This window comes from Equus przewalskii, chromosome 31 (genome assembly GCF_037783145.1).
Source record: "Equus przewalskii isolate Varuska chromosome 31, EquPr2, whole genome shotgun sequence".
NCBI lineage: Eukaryota > Metazoa > Chordata > Mammalia > Perissodactyla > Equidae > Equus > Equus przewalskii.
This window is the reverse complement of record NC_091861.1, coordinates 3,098,809-3,116,025: the sequence shown is the minus strand read 5'-3', so window position 1 is coordinate 3,116,025 and position 17,217 is coordinate 3,098,809. Positions and strand designations below refer to the sequence as shown.

The following is a 17,217-nucleotide window of genomic DNA, read 5'->3' as shown; positions in this document are numbered from 1 at the left end:
ACTAGAGAGCTGTGGCCTGCCTCACCTTTCACCTCACTTTGAACTGCCATGAAAGAATTGCTTTATCTAGACACTATGACCAACTACATGCACTACTCAGAATATATTTAATCTAGGGATGTATTGACCAAATATATTCTGGCTTGGGAGCCAATTAATGGATTAAGTGAACATCCTGATGTGGAAGTCTGATTTTTAAAGTGTGAGCAGATAATAATACACGTGAAGTAAACTCATGAATACTGAGTTGACGGGGTGTGAATACTGCAACCACTCTTCACGTGGGACAGCTCCTGAGAAGCAGTCCTCCTGCTCTGTAAGCACACGCTGCAAACATGAGACGGTTAGTTATAATAGAAAGTCTGAGCAACGTGCACAACCATGATCAGGCATAAGTGTTAAGCAATTCTTATATATCACTGAGATAGTATTATTTTCATGCAAGCAAGTCGTATTTCATTTTGTTAGTGCTAAAGTCTAGAATTCTTTTAAATATTGACAGTTTGTCCTCTCCAGAGACACGTATGTTAATTGACAAAGATCCTGGGTCTAGGACACCACAGAAAGTAAGAGTCTGTTACTCCCAGAGCAGCTCCGCCCACAAGCCAGCAGTCCCTCTCACTCCCAGCCACCCACCACCTAGAAAGAGCTAAGCAGTACCTTTCCCTGCCCTCTGCCCCACTAAATCTGACCGCCAATGTCCCGAGGGAGCAGGAAATCTGGGCCATGAGACTATGGTCCCCGTACCCAGGAATGAATGGGAGCATGATTGTTTCTTTTAATTGTTTGTGTGACTATTTTCCTACAAGACGATAACATCCTTGAGGGCAGGAACTACGCCTGTTCACCTTCCATCCCCGGCTCCTACCACAGTGCTGGGTAAATAGGGAGGGTTTAAGCGATGTTAAATGATGTTCTTAGTGAACAAACAAACAAATGATGGGGGTCATGAGTATTTCTGATGAAGAGAACTCTGGCATAAGGGAGGAAAACAGCACAGTGAACACATTCTGAATGTCCAGCAGCATTAGAGCTGGGATAGAAGCAGGAGGGCAGAGCTGAGTTTTGGGAGAGGACGAAAGTGCAGCGAGGGGCAGTCCACTGGATCCTAAACCTGAGGTGACTGTGGAAAAAACCCGTGTTTGAAGATAATTCTCTACACCGAGTAAGGACGTAGAAAGAGGCATTCAGCGTCTACCTAGATTAGCACCCCTCCTGGCCCTTTCATCAAGATCCCCTAAATCAAACAAACAAAGTTAACCATAAAGAAAGTATTATGTCAAATGTAGGGAGAAACTCGATACTCCTTTTGCATTTCCTTCCCATGTAGCCAACAAAACAACTCAAAGCTTGATGGTTTCCACCTGCCAGGATTCCCTTACACCTTTCATGACCCAGTGAGAGCTAACGGCCTAAAACATGCAGCACCTTAGGAAATGTGACATTATTGGAATGATCTTTTACTATTAATAATAATTGTGGCACAATATTCGATAGACAGAAATCGAGGGGTATTTAGCAAACTAAAGCATTGGGAGACTAAAGGCAGAAAAGATTCACTTAAGACAGAAAGCTCAGACAGGAGTCTGAGAGTTTCAAAGAAAACTGTCACAAGAGTCCAGTCATTGCCTGGTCCTGTGCTTTTGCATCAGCCTGTGACAAATCAAGGCACACAGAAATACACGTGCACAGCAAGGCCAGCGAGACTCACACATCAGTCTTAGGAGGAAATAAATAGAAGATAATTTGTCGGCAGCAAGCTTTCAATTAGATCCATTTTCTCTGAGATAAAAGCCAAGCCTTCCACACGTTATTTTTACCACACAGTCTTTTCTCTGTGTGCTCAGGAACAGTTAAAATCTGGGACTTCGGCAGCGGGCAAGAGATGAAAGTGTTGCCAGAAGGAAAGGACTGGAAGGAGGAGGAGCACTGGCTGCATCGCCTGGTTTTCCTGAAAGCTCAGGAGAAGCATCAGTATCTGATCCTCGCCCTGGAGCGCAACGGGAAGATCAAAATGCTCCAGGTTGGCAATCCCACATTCATACTTGTACCCTACATGCTCTTCTCGGGAAAGTCAACTGAGTCACTGGATAATCCCCATTTAACGCCCTTCCTGCCAGCCAGCTGAGGATAGCCGTCCCCCGCCACCCTTCCTGGGTGCTCCTAATTCACCTTGCCCAGGTACAAGCAAAGAGCAGGAAACAGTGGCTGCTCAGCCACAGCATCCCACTCATCCAGCGTTGGCTGAGGATTAGTCAGCATCCTCTAAGAAGGTATCAGAAAGGTTAAACGTACACACAGCTGCCACCTCCGACATTGCTTATACCCTCATCTGGGGGTAATTCCCTGGCAGAGCTGCTCCCCAGCAGGCACTGTGAAAGGGAGCCATGACTCCTCTCTGTCCCTTATCACCCATAACATGTTCAGGGATGCTCAAGTCACTTTCTCAGTTTGTCATCAAAATTGCTTTGTTTACCTAAGGTTAATGATGCAATCTGCTCAGAGCTGTTTTGGGAGGATTGAGGTAGGCTAATTTCTTTTTTCTGGAGTCTATTCCCAGCTAAGAATGCTAATACCTTCTTCATATTCAAAATGCAAGCTAGATCATTTATCCTGGCTATTGAGTGGATCTCTCCCTGCCGAGAACTCAAGGACTCATTGCCTTTATTAATTCTCTTCTGAAAGCTAAGATCAGGAAAAAAAAAGTCTCAAATCAGAGTGGTAATCATGAAGTACCAGCATTGATTAAGATGACTGAATGCCTTACTGTTGGAAAAAAGGAGTGAAAAACTTCCCTGATTCAATATGTCCTTTCCATGTTGTCCGAGGAATCCTAAAGGGCACTGGAGAAAGGAATTTCTTGGTAATGCACTCTAAAACACAGCAGGGTGTTGATTTCACTTCAAGTTACTGCAATTGACCATCTACATGCCCTTCCTAACATATAAGGTCTGTTGTTACAAACGCTCCTTTTATAAGATTTGCAAAAAGCAGTATGGTGCTGTTCCTACAAGAAAACTGTTTTAGTTTAACTGTGGAGTTTTGATTGATTATTCTGGTTCTCCCTGTCCCCAGAATCCATAGATTAAACTTAATGAGCACTGAAAACCTCGCATGCATATTTGTATTCTTGCTCTGTCCAGAGTAGGTGTTCATTAAGGATTGAGAGAATAAAGAAATACAGGAAAACTCTGGTAAGGTATACAACAGTAAATGTATGGGGTGTTTAGGGAATTTTTATTAATGTCAGAGGGGGGAACTTTACAACAAGGATAATGTTGAAAGCACACTTACTTTATTATTATTAACATATTATTATTTACTTATTACTTATTATTATTTGCCTTGTTAAAATAAAATATGGTTTTATTTACATAATTATTCTCTAGAATACTTTCATTCACTCATTTTTTTTCAGTGAGCATTTGCCAAAAGTTTACCATGGACCAGAAAGATATCTTCCTTTTCACCAAGGGACTTACAATTTAATAAGCAGGACTGGTACTGATCCACCAATTCCGGGTGTTATGAGTGCTGCACAAGGTGCCATAGAAGCTTGTGATGGTGGGTGGTGGCCGGCCTAATCTGGGAGTCAGGGAAGATTTCTCTTTCCACTGGTTTCCAGCTAAATTCAGCACAATTCAAGAAACATTTTGTGTACTCCAAATGTGCTAGATACTTGATATCTAGATATGAATAATAAGGTGTTCGTGAACTAGACTACTCAGACCAACCCTCCACTGAAAACAACTAAAAGTTCTGGCTGAAATATTTTCTAAGTCTCCTAATTAGCATTAAAGAGTTGACATCGCAGTTAGCAAATAGCAGACAAAAATTTGAGGGCAAATGGAGAATGAGAGAGGTAAATTAAGAACCAAAACGCCACTGTTGCTTTTGTCCTGAGGGCGTTTTCCTAAGCAAACTGGGTTCAATTTTGGAGACTCATCAGGTCAGAAGGGGCAAAGAAGTCAAGGCCCAGGACCCGTCTAAGGCAAGGAGGTTACTACCATGTCCACGATATGCTGGGACCCAAAATTTACCACATCAAGCTAAGGGTGAACCAGGAAGAAAGAAGCCAGTCTCCGGGGAGCAATGCAGGAAAGGCTGCCAAGGGAAGCAGGGGCACACTATCCCACGCAGGGAGGAAGCAAGGGGAAGACGAAAGCAAAACAAGACGAGACAAAACCCTGTCCCTGAGAAGCTGTGACTGCAGGGAGGAGCTCACATGCATTTGCAACCTAGATTGGCAGTGCTGAGGTGGTCAAGGAAATCTCAACCATGAACTTGGTTTAAGGTGGTCCCAAACTGGAAGTTCCACGAGGCACCCTGCAAAAACACATACAAATCCATCCTGAAGGAAGGCGACTTTGTCTCAGCCGGAGTCAGAATAATTAAGCCCATGAGGAAACGAGACAACGAGGTTTGGGCATAGGGAGCCATAGAATAAAAACAGGTCCAAACACAATAGAAGTGGCATAGCAGATTTGTGTGGCAAGAATATTCTTTCTAGCAAATAGATTTGGAGAACTACACAGTCATATGGAAAAAAACTCTAACTTTTGATCTCCTATCGAAAACTATTCTTTGTGGATTAATGACTTCAACACTTTAATTAAAAGACAAAACAATACAGTTTTTAGCAATTAATATAGGAGACAGTTTATGAACTCGTGATAAAGAAATCTCTTAAGACTCAAAATTCACTAATTATAATGAAAAAGATGGATATATTTGATTACACTAAACTAATAACAAGACAAGAGTAGAGCTAAAGAAGATGTTTGCAATATATAATAACTAACTGGATTAGTATCCAAAGTTTTTAGATAATAAATAAGGTAAACACTTCAACAGAAAAATTAAAACAGGCACTTCATAAAACAGAAAACCCAAATGGCCAAAAAACATGTGAAAAGTTGCTAAACTTTATTAGTACTCCGAGAAATTCAAATTAGAATTACAACAGATATAGTACACCCAATAGATTGATTTAAAAAATGTCTGATAATAAAGTTTTAGCAAGGCTGTAGAATAATAGGAGTGTTAATACACTGCTAATGTTGGTGTAAATTGGTACCGACTCTTGGGAAATATTTTGGCATTCTTGAGTTACAGGACTTTTTAATCAGAAGTCTATATGTCACTCAAGTCAGAGATGATGAAGTGATGACGTTGGCAATGAGCAACTGCTGGTCCGGTTCTTTTTCCTTTATAGGTAACCTATTCTTTCTCTCTGCAAACTTACAAGACATTATCTTTGTCCGTAAAGTTTAAAGTTTTACATTACGCCTATTTGTATATCTTTTCTCATCAATTCCACAGGAGACTTTGCAATCTGCAGTCCTAGGTATTTCTTCCAGCTCAGGAGTAATTTGTATTATCTTTTGTTTATTAGGTGTTTCTTCTGTATCTGTTTCTCTTTCTAATTCAGGAAGCCATACTATTTGTATATTGAGTCTTCTGAACCCAAATCTCTTATATTTTTCTTTATGTTGTCTAATTCTTTTTAGTTTTGTCGACTGTTTTGAAATATTTTCTCTTCTTCTAGGCTATTAGTTCAAGTCTCAAACAGGAACTGATTCTCCTTCAGCTCATCAACTAAATTCTTAAATTTGAAGATAATGTTTTGTTTTTGTCTCTGTCTTGAACTTCCCTGAGTACTCTGCAGATTTGCTCAAGTTATCACACTTCCCATCAGTTCTAGTTACTCTGGGATCTGTTCTGCTGTTCTGTCTGTTCTTTTTTCTGGATGCTAGGCCCCCTGAGCTATATTTCTTTTTCTGCTCCCTGGAGCTTGGTTACTAGAAAAACACAAGAGGTGGCAATCCTAAAAGGGTGGGATGCATAGCCATGTTCTTCCTGAGAGCTGGTGGTTTAGCTGTCCCCACAGCAGTTCATGTGGAGCCACCAAGGGTAAATGTCTCTGCTGCCCATTCTCTCCTCACTCTTCCAATTTCAAAAGTACAGAAGGCTTAGTCCACCTGTTCAGTTACTCCTCAACTCCTTGGAGGCAAGGAGCACCAGGCACATGTCAAGCCTCACATTGTCCCCTCCACCATTACCTCTGGGGATTTAAGCGTATTTGCAGATGAACCACCACGTGCAAATCTCAACTTTGGACTCTCTCCCACCCTGGTCCCCAGGCTTTTGCTCAGCCGAAAGAGGAATAAGATCCATAATAACTTTCTTTCCCCAAACCCCAAACCCCATTTCCCTGCTTGCCCCCAGAAACTGCTGGGGGCAGGAAGGTGGTTCCTTCCTAGAGTTGGAGTTGCCAAGGAAAGGAGGAAAGATGTACCAAACCGCTATCTCCCCAGACTCCAGGTGCACTGAAAAACAAACAAACAGAAAGTGCTTCAGTAGTCACACTCACTTATTCAGGCACCATTGCTAATGCATTACGAGCTAATGCAGAGTCCACATAAGTTTCATGTACTTCTTTTTAATGTCTTCAAACCAGTCCTTAATGGCTTGAAATGTAATGTCTCTCTTGCACTTATATTCTTGGCTTTATTTTCTCAAGTCTCAGAAAAATGCTTGTGCAACTGCCTGGTCTTCTCACAGATCCTCAGTGGACCAGCTCTCCTGGGCATGGTCTGCCAGCCGCGTAGTGGGAGGGCAGATTATAAACTGACTGGCCTGTGAAGACAACTTCATAGGCCACGAGAGAAGGAAACAATAACATTTTTCATGACCTCAGATTTAAGGAGGTAGAATTGCATTCTGCCTACATAAAATTTTTGATAAATTTGACCCTCCGCCCTCCCCCCACCGCCCAAACCCTTGTTGGTGAAAACCATAGGTTGGTGAGAGATCATTGTGCTAACATTATGAACAAAGCACTGTGGGAGTTCAGAGATTTTGATTAATTAACCGAAAAATAGTTCAAATGCTAATAGGCCCGCTTACTTCTCTTTATTTGCTTTCCTTCTGTCCACATCACTTCACGGGTCTACAAATATGGCCCTATTCATGAAAGCACACGATCTGTCTTTACGAAGCCATGAACGTGATCCATGCTCTCAGCGTTATGACAACTGCTGTTTTCCTAAGGCACCAATTCTTAAGGGCCTATCTGCCAATTCCACTCTGAGATCAAGGGTTTTACCACTTAGGGATGAAATGAAGAAAAGAAGGGTAATTTTTCATAAAGCTAATTTTACTTTTTAAATTTTAAGATTCTACCTTTCCTCCTTTTTTGTGTTGAAATACGGCCTTTCTTTTCACAAAGCGATGGGAGAGTTTCCAGTCCCCTTCTCTCCCCATGTCCTCTCTTGGTAAAATTAAATGTTAGTAAATCTAAGTCGATATTCCAAAATTCTGTTTTAAATTTTACTCCAAGAATTTGGCAAGTCTGAGAGCCAGTGTCTTAAGTGGTTCAATTGAAACCAGCTAAACCTATTCAAACCACTGTAGCCAACTCATAAGAACAAGGCGGCACATGAATCTGCCTTAGCTGGGACTCGATCTGTTATCTGATCACTGTCGGCACATTGCTGAGATGCCCTCTGTCCCACAACGGCACAAACTCTAACCAAAGAATCAACTAGTGGGTAGGAGGACCACGGGTCTATACTTTTAGATTAACATAGATATGAGATAACAGAGATCTTACATCATCTGCAAACACAAGCTTTAAAAAATGGAAGGACTTTTTTTTTTTTAAAGATTTTATTTTTTCCTTTTTCTCCCCAAAGCCCCCCGGTACATAGTTGTATATTCTTCGTTGTGGGTTCTTCTAGCTGTGGCATGTGGGACGCCGCCCCAGCGTGGTTTGATGAGCAGTGCCATGTCTGCGCCCAGGATTCGAACCAATGAAACACTGGGCTGCCTGCAGCGGAGCGCGCGAACTTAACCACTCGGCCACGGGGCCAGCCCCAAAATGGAAGGACTTTTATCCCTCAACTAGCCAAAGTCCTCACTTTACAAATAAGGAAAATAAGGTCCAAAGAAGATATGTACTATGCCCAAGCTCTCACTAGAACTAAGACTAGAAATCTGTTGTCTGCACGCAAGACCAATATTCTCTCCACTTTATCACAGCTGCTTTAAGCTAACAGATCTCTGCTCTGCTAGCAAAATAACCAACCTTAAGAATTTGGCTTTTATTCCCAAACCAAAATTCAAAATTCAAGAATTAACAGCCTCTCATCAATAATAACCAATTAGAAAACAGAATAAATTATTATATTACAATAGCAACAAAAGTATAAGGTACCTAAAATAAATTCAACAAAAACTATGCAAGAGTTTTGTGAAAAAATTTTTAAAGAATATAAAAAAATAACCTGAAAATATGGAGAGATATACCATATTCACAGATAGGATATCAAAAAGATATCTTTACTATATTCAAATTAAAAATAAACACTTGTCTTAAGAACAAATTGAAAAGAGAAGTCACAGACTATGAAAAGACTACTGTACCCCAGGTAACTGAGAAAGGATTAGAAACCAGAATAGCTAAAGGAATCCACAAATCTGGAAGAAAAACAAACAGCCCAAGAGGAAAATTGACAAAGGACAGGTAAGGAAACCCAGATGGCTCACAAACATATGAAAAAATGCTCAACTCACTAAATCAGGACAATGTGATTAATATAATTAATAAATCCTAAATTAAGTTTTAAATGTCCTATTTCAAACCCATCGGATAAGCAAAAAAAATCTTTTTAATCAAGTAAAACCAAGTGTTGGCAAGAACGTGAAGAAAGGAGAACTCTTATCTACTCCTGGTGGGAATGGAAATACTAACACTACTCTGGCCATTTGGCAATACCTGGTAAAGCTGATAATGCGCATCTCTTACAATTTGGTAATTCTACTTCAGGCATATGCTCTAAAAACTACGACACCTGGCCACAAAAACAAACAGTGGAAAATTGGCAACAACCTGAACATCCATCACTAGGAGAATAGATAAGTAGATTGTAGTATATTCGTACAATACTATAAAGCTGTTAAAAATAAATGAACTTGGGCCGGCCCGTTGGCACAGTGGTTAACTGCACATGTTCCACTTCGGCGGCCTGGGGTTTACCAGTTTGGATCCCGGGTGCAGACATGGCACCACTTGGCAAGCCATGCTGTGGTAGGCGTCCCACATATAAAGTAGAGGAAGATGGGCACGGATGTTAGCTCAGGGCCAGTCTTCCTCAGAAAAAAAGAGGAGGATTGGCAGATGTTAGCTCAGGGCTAATCTTCCTTACAATAAATAAATAAATAAATAAATAAAAATAAAAATAAATGAACTAGAGCTCCAGGTAAATAACTTGTATACATCTCAAAAATGTAATATTAAGTGAAACAAGGAAGTAGAAGAAGAATCCATAGAGTTTGACAATATTTATTAAAAGGTTAAAAGCCTGAAGGTAATATCTTTATATATATATGTACTTGTATATATGAATGTATAAAATGTAATATATGTATATGTAGTATATATGTATAAGTTTATGTGGACATATGAAAACTTTCATAGATAACAGCATATTCAGGTCACCTGTTACCTCTGGAGAGGGAAGAAGAAAGAGGAATCATAATACGGCTGGGGAGATGGGACTTAGGATTTGATAAAGCTGGGTGGTAGGTACATCACTGTATGCTCTGTTTTTCTTTGTCTTTAAAATAGCTCAGAATAAAATAACTGATTGAATTTTTCATGTACTCACTGGCTTTCTATTGCAGGGTAAGGAAGATGACGTTTGCCTTGTGGCGATCTGGGAGCTGCCGGATGTCGTGCCTGTCCTACAATCCGGGAGCCGCGTTGTGCATGTGAGGACATCTACTAAAGACAGGAGCATGGCTATTCCCTTTCCAGATGTCGAGCTGATGGTTGAGAAACACTCTTCTCAACATGTTACGGTAAATTTTATTTCTTGATTTTTTTTCCTTTTTATTATGGAAAATTACAAACATACCCGAAAGTAGAGAAAATAAGAAGTTCCACAATGCACTACTATGTACTAACACTCAGCTTGAAAAATGATCTATGTGTGGCCAAGCTTATTCCCCTTTATTCCTACCACTTCCTCACGACCACTAACAATGGATTATTTTGAAGCAAATCTCAGACATTGTGTCATTTCATTTCTAAAGATTTCAGTATGTATCTCTAAATGATAATGACTCAAAAAGATGATACCATCATTTTCTCAAATATTTTCTAAAATCACTTACAAGACGTCCTTAATATCATCGCATATTCATTTTGTTCAAATTTCCCAGATTTCCTCTTAATTTTTTTTAGTTTGTTTCAACTAGGATCCAAACAAGGTCCATTTGTTGCATTTGGTTGATAAATCTCTTGTCTTTTTTTAATCTATAGATATCTTTCCGTCTCTCTTTTTCTCCCTTGCAATTTATTGAAGATGCTGGACAGTTGGTGCTATAGTTTCACATTTTCTGGATTTTGTTGATTGCACCCTTGTGATGTAATTTAAGTTTTCCTGTACTTCTTTTAATCTGGTAATGTATCTAGTGGCTTAATTGTATACAGCTTTGATTCTTTTTATGACTCCATAGTACATGGAGGTCACCGTAGTACATGGTGTCATGTGGTTCCATCAAGATTCACATAATGACTGGTTGTCTTTTTTTGGACATCACAGCCATTGACGATGCCATGGTATTTGTCCTTTTGGGACTGGCTTGCTTCACTTAGCATAATGTCCTCAAGCTTCATTCATGTTGTAGCATATGCCAGAATTTTCTTCTTTTTTAGGGCTGAATAATATTCCATTGTATGTATATACCACATGTTGTTTATCTGTTCATCCATTGATGGACACTTGGGTTGCTTCCACCTTTTGCCTATTGCGGCTATGCCCCTGTTTGTATAGATATTTCATCTTTCTTTTTGAAAACTCCATAGTATTTCATTTGTATGGATGTACTATAGTTTATTCAATTAGCCCTCTGTGGGTGGACATTTGGGTAGTTTCCAATCTTTTCCAATTATAAATAGTGCTATAACAAATAGCCTTATGCACACGACATTTCAAATTTTTGAATCTATCTTTGAGATAGATTCCTAGAAGAGAGATTTCTAGGTCAAAAAGTAAACGCTAATGTAATCTTCCCAGGCATTGCCAAACTCTCCTCCACAGCAGTTACACAATTTTGCATTCTCACTAGTAATGTATGAAATTGCCTTCTTCCCCACAGCTTTGCCAACAGTGTACCTGTCAAACTTCTAGATTTGTTCAAATATGATAGACGAAAAATTGTAACTTGGCATATTTTATTTTCCATTTCTCTCTCTCTTTTTTTTAAGATTGGCATCTGAGCTAACAACTGTTGCCAATCTTCTCTTTTTTTCTTCTTCTTCTCCCCAAAGCCCCCCAGTACATAGTTGTATATTCTAGTTGTGAGTGCTTCTGGTTGTGCTATGTGGGACACTGCCTTAGCATGGCCAGATGAGCGGTGCCATGTCCACGCCCGGTATCTGAACTGGAGAAACCCTGGGCCACCGAAGCAGAGCGCACGAACTTAACCACTCGGCCACGGGGCCAGCCCCTCCATTTCTCCTGTATGAATGATTGTAACATCTTTTTATGTATACGGATCATTTGTCTATTGATATCTTTTGTCCATTTTTCTATCTAGCTTTTTTTCCTAATATTTTAAAAAGCTCTTAATATATTAGGAGTATAAGGAATACACACACACATACATACGTGTATAAATAATTAGGAATATATTTTAGGGATATTAGTCCTTTGTGATATAAGTTCCAAATATTTATTCCCAGTTTCTTCCTTGTGCTTTCATTTTGCATGTGGTCATTTTTGCCATGGTGATGCTCACTTCTGGGCAGTTAGTCAGATGAGTTTGCAGCAGTTTATCGGGAATTGGACATAATCACACATGTTCTCCAGGCTCCACTCAGGGATTCTATTAGCACTTCATATTCGCATCTAAAAATAGCTGGGTGCTTTACTTATCCTAGATTTTGAAAAAAAGGGTAAGTTTGGGGTCATCTCAAGAGGTCACAAAACAACATTCACTTTTTTCTGGCCAACTATTTTTCACGATTTTTACATTATACAATTTTAACTAGATTTTCCACTGTCAGTTAATAAAATTCCAGCTTTTTCTTTTCACAGGTTTCGTTTTTTTAAAGGTTCTTATCTTGCTCTGGTGACACCGCTTGGTTAATTTTTTTGTTGTTGCTGCTTCTATTGTTTTAAAATCTAAATAAGGAAAGTGTGTCAGCAGACTATTTTTCACAGAATATTCTCTGAATTCTAAAGTTGTAAGTAGACTGGAAGGAGTCGATTCTGTTTCCCACACACAGGAACAGAGAAGCATCTCGTGACAAGCACCTCACAGCGCCTCCTCAAAGCTGAAGAGTGAGAGTACACAGCGGGCTTCCGCAGCTCCAAAAGCCTCTGAAATTATGTCCAAAACTTCTTTTTCTGAGGATTGCAGGGTCCACAGCTTTTTCTTTTCCAACACTTTATTATGGAAATTTTCAAACATGTAGAACGCTTGACAGTACTGTACAATGAACACCCATACGTCCCTCCACTTAAATTTTACCCTTCACATTTTGCAGTATTTGCTTCATCACACACCTATTCACCCATCCATCCTCTACCCATCTTTCAATCCATCTTGTTTTTTAAATGTATTTCAAAATAAATTGAAGATACAATACATATCACCCCTAAACACTTCAGTGTATGAACCTTTAACTAGAGTTCACTGTTTGTTTATGGCATCGTTTTTTAGTGAAATTTACATAAGATAAAATGCACAAAAATTAAGTATGCTATTCAAGGAATTTGAACGGGAACACACACAATCCAAACTGCTATCAAGATTAAGAACAGGTGCTGGCCCAGTGGCATAGTGGTTAAGTTCACGCACTCCACTTCAGTGGCCGGGGGCTCGCAGGTTTGGATCTTGGGCCAAGACCTGTACACCGCTCATCAAGCCATGCTGTGGTGCCATCTCATATACAAAATAGAGGAAGACTAGCACAGATGTCAGCTCAGGGCCAAACTTGCTCACCAAGAAAAAAAAGATTAAGAACATTACCATCACTGCAGAAAGTTCCTCCATGCCTCTGCCTAGTCAATACTTACTGCTCACCCAAAGGCAACCACTATTCTAATTTTTTTACCATAGATTTGCTTTTCCCTGTTCTAGAATGTCATGTAAGTGGAATTATATACTATATACTTAAAGTCTCTCTAAATTAGTATAATGTTTTTGAGATTTGTGTATGTCACTGCATATATCCGTAGCTCATTCCTTTATGCCTGAGTAATATTCTAATATGGCTTTTTTTTTTTAAAGATTCTTAGAGGCGTTTGTGACCGAGAAAAGGTTAATAACTACTGACTAGAGTCTGAGCACATTTCAAAATATTTCAGAAATAGCTGTATATATTGAACCTAGATAAATTAGTTTAAAATCTCTTGAGAAAGCTATTCTTGTGAGGTTCTGACACCTGCTCAGTGTGGCAGGAGCGTGTGCACACCTGAGGGTGAAGTGTGCAGGGTGTATGTTTCAGGCTGAAGGACAGAGAAATGAGGAAGCTGTCCTCTTCTTATAAAAGTTCAGCCCAATTGGTCTCTTTTTTTAATGAGACCATCAACCTTCTTTGCTTACTCTAATACTAGCTCAAACTACTAATGCTTTTCAGCTTTTACAGGGATAAGTGATCAGACACTGAAGAGTGCAGGAAAACTGCAAGTCACAGAGGGAGCAATTGAAGAAAGCCTTAAATTTTTCACTGCTGTCATTAGCGAAACAACCATAATTTAATTTGAGAGAGAATAATATAGCTTGTTTCACAATACAAAATATTGTATTATTTTTCCTCAAATTGAAATAAATCACTTTAGCACTGCAATTCAGATTTCATTCAATGATGGTTTAAATCATAAGTCGGTTTTATTGTTTGCTAAAAGGATTTTGAAATCAAGATATAGAGTGACTATGTGATGATAACATTATCATGTAATATGCACAGAAGATAGAAGAACAAACTGTGTCTCCTCATGGAGTAGTTCTAGCCCACTTCTTCCAACTCTACATGCCACTGGAAACACTTACGGGTTCAGTCCTATGTTCCTTGCTTGGAGTCAATAAAAACAGAAAGAAGACGAATGTTCCGTGAGTCAGAACCAGTGAAGCTGGCAAGTTATCACATGGGTAACAAAAAAATGATTGCTTTGAAAAAACAGAAAAACTGTTGCAATAAATTATTGAATAAATTATTGAAGTACAATGGAAATGCCTTTTAGGATTTAAATGCAAATGTAAATTATCTCTGACTTTGAAACTTTATTATTTGTATTTATCATAATTAAGCATTTATAGCACTTCCTTTTTGCCACATACTTTAAATATTTCTATAGATAGAAAGTTTGCAAAAGTCACTTAGGAAAAATAATTGGATCGTGCATGGAAATTCTCTTTCCCTAAAACTCTTTCATTTATGAAGCCCTTTTTATTGAACATTTAATATGTATGATGCACTGTTCTTAGCACTGGGAATGCAGAGATTAATGAGGGGTGCTACCTGCACCCCTGCACTCTAGGAGACAGCAGAGAACTTGGCAGCTTGGGCTGGGGAGTGGTGGGATGTTGGAGAAGAGGAGGCCCTGATGAAGATAATTCCTGAATTAGGTCAAGAGTCAGCTTGGCTCAGATAGGGAGTTTCTAGGCGGAAATGAGAAAACAAAATGAATCCCAAGTGGAGGAGATAACTTGGGGAAAAAATCATGGAGGTAAGAACTTGCATGGTGTGCTAGGGATAACTACAAGTATCTCAGGATGGCTGAAGAAAAACTGAGAGTGGTAGAACATGGAGATGGTCAGATAGGTAGGGGCTGGATCATGCTCACCGTGTTAAGGAGCTTGAATATCCTATAAGAAGTGTAAAACCACTGATGGGCTTTAAACGAGACATGACATGATCAGATTTGTTGGTAGCATCTTTGATGCTATATTGACGACAGCTTCAAACGGAACAAGACTAAAGGCCGGAGATTCAGGCAATAGGCTACTGTTTTAGTTGAAAGATATAAGGCCATGATAGTGGGGATGGTGACAAAGGAGAGGTTTCCAAAAATATTTAGCTGATAAAAGTAGCAGAACTTGTGATTGATTAGTTAGTGACTGATGCCATGTAGTTGGGAGAGGAGGGTACTGAGAGAAGAGAAGAAATCAAGGACAGTGCCAAGATTTCTAACCTAACAAGGATGTGGTTTATGCAATTCTGATTGAATGTGGATGGGGATGTGGTGCTACCCAATGAGATATAGGATAAAGGAGCATGCTTGAAGGGGGTGCTGAGTTAGACATATTAACTTTGAGATAGCTGTAAAATTTCTAAGAAGTAATTAAATAAACCAGCCTGAAGCTGGTGGGAGGGGACTGGACTAGGTTACTAGGTCATTAATACTGGGATGAATATTAAAACATAAGGGGATGAGATTACCCAGAAAGAGTTGGAAAAAGGAAAAAGTAAATGGGCCAGAGGTAAACCCCAAGGATATTAATATTTAAAAGGTTGGTAGAGTAAGAGAGTACCAAGTAGGAAACAGAAAAGGAAGAGTCACACAGACACAAGCAAAACCAGGAGAGCCTGGTGTCAAGGGTGTCAAGGGAACAAGGAGTTTCAGGAAGGAAAGAGCAATTGAGAGTGACAAGAATAATAGACCTTTAGTCTTATTTAGATGTCACTCTTCTGTGTTGCTATAAAGTCTTGTGCATACCTCCAAGATAGCACTTTCAAAGTGTACAGTCATCAACACTTTACCTTAAAACTTTAATTATATTACATGTTTCTCCAGGTCATAGACTTCTATTTGACTTTGTATTCCGAGAACCTAACGTAGTATGTGTCCAACAAATGCTTGAGGCAAGACAACTGAAAAGTGTCAAGTAGCACTGGGATTGGAAGTGCTTGGTGATAATTAGAAAAAGTTTTCATAGAGTGACATGGAGCAGAAGGCAAACAATGAGTAAGAGAAAGTCATTAAGGGGAAACAGCTAATGTAGAATATTCAAGAAGTTTGAAGGGGAGAGAAAGATGGAAGGTAATCTAATGGTTGGCAGGTCTAGGAAGAATAAGTCAAGGCTAACCGGAAGGAGTCCGTGCAGAGGGAGAGTATATTCTGGTTGTTTTAGTGAATTCTACAAAGTAAAAAATTTTTAATGCCAAAAAGAAGAAATAGATTTTACTAAATTGCATGCTCTAGGGTTTTAAAAATATATAATAAGACGTTTTGTTTTAAGGTGATGACAGAATAGCAGTGTGCACATGTAGCATTTGTACTGTGGTTAGATGCTGTGTTCTTGATGGTTGGTGAGTCTTGTTTCCTTCCTTCTTCAGAATCCCGCCATCAGTGTAGAAGTGAACTGCATTGATTTACTACAAGTAGAAGGATATAATTTGATAGCTGCTGGAACCCTAAATGGCATGATCATCTTATGGAATTTTGTAACATCTACTGTCAAAGAAGTGTAAGTTGCATCTTTTCCTTAAACAATATGAAACTTGTATTGCAGAAGAGTCAAAGTAATATTCAATACTAAAAGAAAGCAGTAAATAAAAATGGTGATAACTCTCAAGAGGCTGTCCTGGAGGTTACGTTCATGAGGAGACTGTATTCTGTGTCTAAATCCCAGAATAATATGAATAAGGCGAGCGTGAAGTATTTGTATTCCCAAGGGCTCAGCTTTACTCTTCTCACTCTAGCACATGCTTTCTATATGTGATCTTGTTCAAACTCGTAACCTCTACAAACACTTAAAATACATAATAATTTCAAGCACTAATCTCCCCAGACCTTCAAAAATACATATCCAATTGCCTACTGGCAATTACCATCTGGCTTGCCATCAAGACCCTTAAAGGCCCACATACCCAAAAGTTCCTCCCAACCTACTCCCCGCCCCAAATATCTCCTCGTCCTATACTCCCAGTGACACCACCATCCACTCAGTCACCAAAGTCAAATGGTGACAGGCATTCTCAATGGGTTTTCCTCTTCATTCACCACCCCAACACATCCAGCTCATTATATGTCAGTGCTAACAAAGGCATGGTGCATGAAATTCTATATCTCAACCAATTAGATTCGCTCTGTACCACAGCCAAAAACTTTACCCTCCCCCTGCCATCCATTTCTAAATGTTATTACCATTGGTTGTAAAGGAAATAACGTAACCTTGTATTATTTGCAATGGATGGAC

At 39.4% G+C, this 17,217-nt stretch overlaps 1 protein-coding gene across 3 annotated transcripts in view; it reads left to right on the top strand.

Moving 5' to 3' along the window:
• Window positions 1–17,217, top strand: part of WDR64 (WD repeat domain 64) — a 115,567-nt gene that overhangs the window by 66,999 nt on the left and 31,351 nt on the right. For all 3 annotated transcript variants that reach the window (XR_011535314.1, XM_070602319.1, XM_070602317.1), the window contains 3 exons: window positions 1,848–2,023; window positions 9,688–9,864; window positions 16,355–16,485. Coding sequence is in view for 2 of the 3 variants with exons in the window: in XM_070602319.1 (XP_070458420.1) it covers window positions 1,848–2,023; window positions 9,688–9,864; window positions 16,355–16,485 (484 nt within the window). In the remaining variant the exon portion in view is untranslated. The remainder of the gene's footprint in view (window positions 1–1,847; window positions 2,024–9,687; window positions 9,865–16,354; window positions 16,486–17,217) is intronic.